The sequence below is a fragment of the Quercus suber genome, unplaced genomic scaffold, assembly GCF_002906115.3.
Source record: "Quercus suber isolate HL8 unplaced genomic scaffold, Cork oak 2.0 scaffold_16, whole genome shotgun sequence".
Lineage (NCBI taxonomy): Eukaryota > Viridiplantae > Streptophyta > Magnoliopsida > Fagales > Fagaceae > Quercus > Quercus suber.
Genome location: NW_027069481.1, coordinates 2,413,441 through 2,422,562, shown reverse-complemented (window position 1 = coordinate 2,422,562; position 9,122 = coordinate 2,413,441). Strand labels below are relative to the sequence as shown.

General features: G+C 35.8%; 1 protein-coding gene across 1 annotated transcript; it reads right to left on the bottom strand.

The window, feature by feature from the left end:
- Positions 1-4,757: 4,757 nt before the first annotated feature.
- On the bottom strand, positions 4,758-7,385 carry LOC136071592 (galactan beta-1,4-galactosyltransferase GALS1-like). Its single transcript, XM_065783095.1, has 2 exons — positions 6,019-7,385; positions 4,758-5,671 (listed from the first exon to the last, which is right to left on the bottom strand). Exons 1-2 carry the CDS (start codon positions 7,152-7,154, stop codon positions 5,323-5,325), a joined length of 1,485 nt encoding a protein of 494 aa, XP_065639167.1. The 5' UTR covers positions 7,155-7,385; the 3' UTR covers positions 4,758-5,322.
- Positions 7,386-9,122: the final 1,737 nt, after the last annotated feature.

Sequence of the window (9,122 nt, the reverse complement as noted above, 5' to 3'; positions counted from 1 at the left end):
ATATTATCTCCCCAAAAAAAAAAAAAAAACCTTAAAAGTCATTGACAAATAGCACATTGAAATCTTTAATTAATAAATATGATATCAACAATGGACTGATCATATAAAAGTGACTTTACATTAATCATAGCTTATGTTTTTTTTTTCTTCTAAAAAAAACTTTATGATTTTAATTATTATTTTTTTTTAAAAAAAAAAAACCTGAATTAATAACATTATGTTTTTTTTTTCTTCTAAAAAAAACTTTATGATTTTAATTATTATTTTTTTTTAAAAAAAAAAAACCTGAATTAATAACTGTACTAGATATTAATGGGCAAGGAGTCCAATTCATTCATGGATATATAATAATTAAAAAAAGCTAAGCATCTAAAAAGTGAAAAAATTATAAGATACTTAGAGCATTCGCATCAGTCCGTGTAAATTTTCTGTCCATTTTACACAGAAAAACCTACTTTTTCTATTTTACACATCCAATTTTACAAAACAAACACATCAGTTTATCTATTCTACACATTTATTCAATAAAATATTCATTATTTTACATTTTTTTTATTACTCACTCCTTCATTGCCCCTCTCTCTCTCACAGACCCACGGCCACCATCACCACCATCATCACCACCCAACCACCATCATCAAAAGGAAAACCCACTCAAGCCAAGCCGATCAAGATCAAAACCCATTGACCCAAACCCACAATCAACAAAAAACCAGAAAAAATGGATCAAAACCCACCTCCTCGCGATGGTCGCCGGCCTTAACCAAACTGCCTCGCAGCACTGCCACCTCCTCGCAATGGCCGCCGACCTCAAGCTCAACCAAAAATGGATCAAAACCCACACCCACAATCAACCAAAAAACCAGAAAAAATGGATCAAAACCCACCTCCTCGCGACGGTCGCCGGCCTCAACCAAAGTGCCTCGCAGCACCGCCACCTCCTCGCGATGGCCGCCAGCCTCAAGCTCAACCAAAAATGGATCAAAACCCATGATATTCTAAGCGACAGACCCGTTGGAGAATGCCGTTCATGTTGTAGGCGGCTTGGCTTGCTCGACCTCGTTCTCATCAGCGGCGATGGCAATCGGCGGAAGCTAGAGGAAGAAAAATGGATGAGATGAGAGAAAGGGAGAGTTGTGCGCCGAGAGAAAGAGAGAGAGAGGGAGCTGAGAGGTAGTTACACAGATGAGAGAGAAAAAAAGATAAAAAAAAATGATATAAACATGCTACAGTACCCGTGTATATTTACACGGGTACTGTAGCAACTTATAAATATACACAGGTATACACCCACTGATGTGGGTTTTTTTTTTCTCAGATTGTGTAAAAGTGATGACTTTTTCTATTTTGCACATTTATACACAATTATGCAAAGACTGATGGGAATGCTCTTATAGTGGATAAGTAACTTGATCCACCGTTCCATTAAAAGACTCTACCCTTTTAAAATTAAAATAACCTCCCTGTTAGCTTAGTTGGATGATGGTGGTGCGTTGTACAGTGTGGTACACTGCAAAAGTACAGAATGAAGCTTTAATGCTTGGTTGCTTATCCAAGCCTCCCTAATGAAACATTTTCCAGTATCATATACTGATACACCTTTTCGGCCCAATGATATATCCTGTGCTCCACTAAGCAGATTCTTAACAGATCGGAGACAGAGTTCTGTTAAGGAAAAAGACAAAGAGTCCATCGGTGATATAATAATTTCATACACATTTTTACAATTATCCGTAAACTATGACAGATTGTTTGTATTTCGATGTGAACTCACCTTTTTTTTCTTTTCTTTTCTTTTTTACCACTCATAACTAATTATATGAAATAATTACAGATACAATTATATATTAACAGATATACTTAAAACAATTATTAATATATAATTTTAAGAAAATTTTAATACAATTTTTATGAAAAATATAAAAAATTATCAAAAAAGTCAATTGTTAATGAATACCTTGAGGTGTTCATTAACAATTTTTTTTTTACTTTTTCTGACAACTTTTTTCTTTCAGTTTTACGTTATTTTTCAGTTTTATAAATACTTTTATATCATTTACTTTAATTTATCTCATTTCTTTATTACATAGTTTCTAAATTAATATCCTTAGAGCATCTATTAATTTTTAACTTTAGAAATGAAAGTGGAATTGACTGTGTTCATAAATTTTTCTAATAATTTTTAACTTTAGAAATGAATGTTTTTTTTTTTTTTTTTTTGAGAATCACTTTAGAAATGAATGTGGAATTGACTGTGTTCATAAAATTTTTCTAATTACAATGTATGCTTGTACTTCTAAATTCACCGCTTCATGGGTCCATAGGCTCTTCCACGCTCTAATCATCCAAAATCCAAACTTTTTTTTTTTTTTTCCTCCCTTCGTAAGTGGGTACTGCTTACTTGTCAGTGGACCAACCCATTGAGACAGGCCGGTCTCTTTAATTGTTTAATGGGACTACAGAACAAAAGCCCAATAAGGGAGCCTGTGTGTTATCAGACGGTAAAATAAAAGTGATACTAAAGACCAGAAATTGAAAAGAAAATAAGCCGATTCCACAGCTATTGGGCCTGAATTAAATGGTATCGAATTCCTTTTCCTCCAACCAAGTTCAGCCTCTGAACCTCTATTTGTAGATTAATTAAAATTTAAATGTAAAATAAAAGATCATAAATATTAGTGAAATGAAATATTAAAATAATTAATAAAAATATAACAAAAAATTAAGAACAAAATTTATCTACAAAATTGATTGTAACTTAAAGTTACAACCTTAGTTAATATTTTTTTATTAGAGGTAAATTTTGACAAATCTACTATTGAATTACATTTTTTTCTTATATCCTCTATACTTGTAAAATTTTTTAAAAATTAAAGATTAATAGCTATGTCATCAATAATTGTTTAAATTGCAAGTTTTTGTAGTTTAAAACTATGCATAAAATATAATATTATAGATTATATAGTTAATAATATCAGATTGGCACAAACTTTGGCATATATATTAAGGGCCTGTTTGGATTGAGAGGGGAGGGAAATAGAGTAGAATTGGTTGAAAATAGACTAATTTTGGGTCAATTCTACTCTACTCCTCCACTTTCTCCCTCAATCTAAAACAGACTAAGAGCGTAAAGAATATGCAATCCAATAATTAGATTTTCAAAATATGTAATAATGTTAACAATATTAAATAAGGTTGTAATTTTAGGTTAAAACCAATTTTATAACTCAACTTTGTCGTACCTTAAATTATATGTTACATTTCTCCACCATGGAGACAAAAATATATACACGTGCATTTGTAGCAACGTGCCTGCAATCAGCCCAACGAGTTTTTATCAATTTTTATTATTTACTTTTTTTTTTTTTTTTTTTTTAGAGAGAGTTTTAACTTATGGCGTCCACTCCTGATGATATCTCAATCATCAGACTAAAACATCAATCAGTTTTTGGTGTAAGCGGGAAATAAATTTCAAATCTCTTATTTAACTATCAGAAATTTTACCAGTTGAGCTAACTGGAACCTACTATTATTTACTCTATAGGTTGGTAGATTTGGTAAGTTTAGGGGAAAATTGTTAGTTCTACCTTAAGTAAATATTTACATAATGAACTGTAACCAGAAATAATTGGTACATTCACATGCTTCTTCCAAATTCCAATCTTTTCAAGTTGATTCTTTTTTCTTTTTCTTTTTTTTGGGTGGGGAAAAATTTGATAGTCACATGATGATTTCAACCTTGAACTGTTGAAAACATGAAGAAGTTACCCATTGGGCTACAAAAGTCATAAAAGTGACTGGTATATCACTGTCAGTGACCACAAAAAATCCCAAATAAGGACAGGACAAATTATTGGCTGTTGTTTTGGTTGAATTATTGAGCACGCTCTGGTCCTCCTGTAAATTTTCTATACCTAACATAGTGACTATCAGTACCACACCACCATCTCCATTTCCTTCATGCTTTCAATTTAGGTCATATAACAAGTTTCTCATAATTCTAAAAGCAACATCTGGAGTCTAAACCTAAATCTTCTGTCTCATTTTTTTTACTTCACTTTATACTCTACCAATAAATACTTGTCACGTATTCACCTAATTAATTAAATATTACTATTAATTAATAACTGTAATATTAATAAGTTAATAATGATAGTATTTAATTAATTAGGTGAACACATGACAAGTATTTATTGGTGGAGTATAAAGTGGAGCAGAAAAAGTAGGACAGAAGATTTGAACTCCGAGCCCTCCACCTAAATTTTTGTACAAGCAAAGCATCATAATAATATGGAAATGCACCATTTTTTTTTTTTATACATAAACATCTGGAATTGCACCAAATTCGAACTAGATGTTGATCTTTTATAGAATACTTCATTTTCATACTAATAAATACCATATACAGAAACAATGTGAACTTGGAATCTTGACTCTGTTATTTATATTCTGCCACGCAACAATATCTGAACCCCAAACTTCGTAATCTGCACATGTAGGGCTTTATATGTAGATTGTGTTTTACGCTTTAATCATGGGGTCAAAAGAAAAAACAAACAGACAGTGAAGAAACTAGAAAGATTATACTGTTTACTTTAGGTCTATTTATGCATTACCAGTTTGTTAATCTCTCTGCCATGTCTTTCAATCCTTGCCCCTTTTTTTTTTGTAATCAACGTCTACCACTTTAATAGCCTCTAGGGGAATAAATCATCAAAAAGATAAAGAAAAGCGACTTAATCATTCATTCAACAGCATCTTTCTAAAAAAATTTATTATTACTGTCCACGAATCACATGGCAACATTCTTGTTTAAAAAGAAAAATAACCCATTAAAAGTAGAGAAAAGGAGTAATTAAACATCTTTACACAAATTTCTCCAAGAATATCAATAATTATTATATAAAAAAAAAAGAGATCAAGGAACAAATAAAAAACACTCTAATCACTCACACTCACTCACTCTTACCCTTTTTTTTTTATAGACAAACGAAAGCAATGCTATGCTAGCTGGTCCATTCTCCCTTTTCTTTTGCATTGGTTTCTAACCAATCATGCCAAATGAATCCCTGGCCAGGAAATAAGAGGAGTAAACATTGAGCAACCGAAGCTAATTTATGAACAAAGAATCAATCCATCAATCAATGATCATGATAATGAACGCCATACACGCGTGAGGAATTTCCCACTATCGCAATCTGCACTGGCAATTTTGCTAGCTCACATCACATGTACATGTCGGTGAAATATGGTCACAATCTTTTTGGGCTTTAAAAATCATTGCATTGCAACCACCGCTACGCTAGCTAGCCACAACTATAGCTAGAGCTGTACAACGTTTCCAATGGTTTTGCGCTCGAATTCCTTGATAGTGTCGGCAAGTTTCTTCATATTATCATCGTAAACATAAGGTATCTTGTTGTACCATGTCACATTGTTCTTCGCCGAAAGTGGTAGAAATTCCCTGCACGGTTCACCTTGTACCGAAATGGAGTTGTGATAGTGATAATATCTGATCTTTGTTTCGGTCTTGTGCAATGTCTTCCCAATTACGTTCTCGGACATGTGTACACCCGTGGCGTACGCATTCTTAGCCTGAATTGCGTACTTCCGATCCCTTCGAATTCCAGTTATTGAGTCTCTGAATACTAGCTTCTCAAATCCCCATTCACTGAATTTTGATCAAAAGAGTCCAAATTTAAGCGCACAGAATTTACAAGTACCAACAAACTATAAATTTTCCGAGTAAATTCCAATGCATATACAAAGGAGCAAAGCAGTGTGATCTATTTGTATATTCCACTTACGACAAATTTACACACCTTTTCCCACTGCTGGGAAAAATTCTAAGCTACGCTTCTATTTCTTTACCCAAAAGGGTACACAAATGTCCCAAAACAAGCACATTTGGTTTAATAACTTTCATAGCATTACGAATCTTTGATGCTAAGAGCTAACATTTTTGTTAAAGCATTTTAATTCGTGCAAATACATAGGGAAAAGAATAGAAGAAAGTACCTAGAATAATCGCGAGTGGAATCGTTCAAGCACAGCACACTAGACATAGGATTCTGCTCAATAGTGAACTGAGTATAGTCTGAGAACTCATTGAGCACAGATTCTAGCGTATTCCCGTCAGGCAAATAGATATACTCATCCACATCAAAGTAAAAAGTCCAATTAGCAGAGTGTCGGTACCGATGTAGACAGTCATTCACCACCATGAATTGGTTATAGTAATACCCATCAAACTCGGCCTGGCCCTTAATATCTTGAACCGTGGCTCTCCCAGCTCGCACCCATGGCTCCAGTGCGGCTCTAACCTCAGGTGAAATCCCATCGGCATCATGAAACACGAAATGGGACTTGGGTCCGAAAAACCAAGCGTGGTAAGCCATCCATTCTCTGATCCTAGAAGCACTCAAACTCCCGTACAAAGATGACCCACAATACAAATACTCGTACTGATAAGGTGGGTGGTACTTGGACTCGTCGTAAGAACCTGGTGCTTCTTCCAAGGCAGTGAATTTCTCGTACCTCCTCGGAGACTCGTTGTAGTACGCATTGATTGTGAGCTTCCCACCCGAGTTGTCCCAATTGGGATTGTCCGGAAAAGTACAATTGACAACAACAACAGTGTAGACACGGCCATAACCCCAATCTGGAAGCATCTTATAAGCTTTAGCTCTAATGGAAGACCCATTGTTAGAGATCCACTCGCATTTGTACCATGGGTGACCATACACGTGAGTGGGCTTGGAGGCCAAACCCACCACCGCAAAAGTCCGAGGCCCACCGCGGTAAGCACCCATTAGGACAAAGAGAGCAGCGGCGCTACCAAAAGTCTGGAAGACTCGCTTATTGGGGTCGTTACTCTTGGGTGTTGAAGTTGAAGTTGAGTACTTTTGTTCAGCAAGTGGGGTAGTTGAAAAGTTAGTTAAGGAAACGTTGGGTGTGGTGGGGGTTAAGGTGGTGGTGGTGGTGGCGGAGCAGGAAACGCGAGTGGTGGAGAGGAGGTTTTGGTAGTAAGGAGGGAGGTTCCACATGAGCATGACTAGTGTCAGAGCAAGTAATGTGGCTACTAAGGTTTTGGATTCGAAGAAGCTGAAAAATTTGCCGCCGGGAACTGAGGGCGGCGGTGATTCTTTCCTCATTTGTGTGTGTGTGTCGGCGACTTCCGTTGCTTTGTGATGTGTTGTGTCTCAGTGGTGACGGTGATGGTGATGATGAATATAGTATAGGTGGGTGAGTTTCGATGATTGCTAGTCTATAAAATAAAAGAGAGTCAAAATGCGTGAGACCCAGGTAACATATACCCGTTGCAGGGTAAATTTTTCCCGGACTCAGACCCACACACACCTTTGCGTCTATCTACCTCTAAAGGGGGCTACTCTTTTTTCTTTTTTTTTTCAGCCATTTTGAGGGTTATAGGATTCCTAAACGGGTTTGGATCTTGTCTTAATTACTACACTGACACTTTCAACCGTTTTTGAGGTTTCGGACCTTTCTTTTTCGTTTGTGATGATTTGTCATACAATGGGACCCTACCCAGCTAATATATTTGGTGAAGAACATTAACAATGGAATCCAAACACAATGAATTGCAGAATTAATGTGGGGGACTGAAAACATTCAGCTATCTTCATTCATTGGTTTAGGTGTCCATTACTCCTTACAAAATATATGAGAAAGTCTTCAATCATTATGTTTTATCTATAAAATAAAATAAAACTTCCTGATCTTCTGGCCGGTTATTTAGTGCTGCATTCTTCTGGCGCAGCTGTTCCTCCAAGTCGAGGTTCTATTTGGTGAGACGCTCCACGGCGGTACTAAGGGTCCGAACTTGTCTCTCGAGGGCAGTCGTGGGTGGTTCTTCTCCTTGCACGTCATTAGTAGTTGCCATTGAGCGAGTGAGTACCATGCAACCTTTTAGTCCAAGAAACGATAGTATGGCTTAATTACTCGAATTTCCCACAGACGGCGCCAACTGATGATGCCGAAAATCTCACCAGTGAGTTGCACGATACTTGTACGCTCAAAACGACACCTGCACAACAAAAGGGAGAAGACCTAACAGAGAGCATCGGTGTGGTGCCGGCCAAATACCCTCCGAAGGTCAAGTTAGAACTTCTTTCAACTCTAGAGTGCTAGAGAGGGGTCAATTATGCGTACCTTGGCTTGTGAGAGTATTGGGGCTTTTATAGTGGCTTGAGGTTGACATCCCTTCCTTGGCGCGGAAGTCTTTTCCTTATAGGACTCTTCTTGTAGAATCCTAAACGTGATGAATAAGTCTCCTCCTTATGCGGAAGATTTTTACCAAATATATAAGATTTCCGGAGTCCTACTAGCGCAAGGACTCTATTTGGGCCCTTATGAGAATGGGTCAAAATATCCCCCATTAGGGGCTCAGCAGGCCCATGAACAACTAGCCCACCATCCTCTACTCCGTCCATATCTGGCCCGTTCACATCAGGTCCGTCCAGTAAGGGCCCGTGCAAATGATGGATCCGTTTATTCGGGCGTAAGCGGACCATATTCGGTCCGTTCAGTCACATAAAACATTTCAAGATATTTTTCCCCTTTCACCACACATTATTATATTATTAAATATGACTATGATACAGGATTTAAAAATTCCGAGCTTAGGTAATATCCACAAATGCGTACACACAATATCCACTGTTACATGTGTTGATGTATTTATTTTAAAACACAAAAAGGATGATATCTACATTCAAAATATAAAAAAAAAGTAGACATATTCGGAATATGTAAAATTAGTTGTATGAGAAAAACATTACCCATACTCAAATTATAAGGGTGATGTTTTACATTTTTCATTGTCTGCGATGGATAATACAAAAACATTAATCAGTAGCGGAGGCCTAAGTTCTTGTAGATAGATAATTGCTTAACAAAAATACAAAAATAAAAAATCTTAAATATATAAGAGTTAATATTATTGGGTTTTAATGAGAAAATCTTACTTCTTCTTCTTCTTTTTTAATTTACCATTGTTAAGATTTTAGCAATTTTAATATATTTTTATTTCCCTCAAAAAATTTATTTTTATTAAATTAGTAGAACTTGTGTTAATGCAAGGATTAATTAAAATTCATATG

Bases quoted from the DNA above. Each gene is read 5' to 3' on its own strand.
- LOC136071592 (XM_065783095.1), bottom strand. From the start codon at position 7,154: ATGAGGAAAGAATCACCGCCGCCCTCAGTTCCCGGCGGCAAATTTTTC. The intron at 5,672-6,018 runs GTACTTTCTTCT...ATCAAAATTCAG, and splicing joins TCCACTCGCGATTATTCTAG to TGAATGGGGATTTGAGAAGC.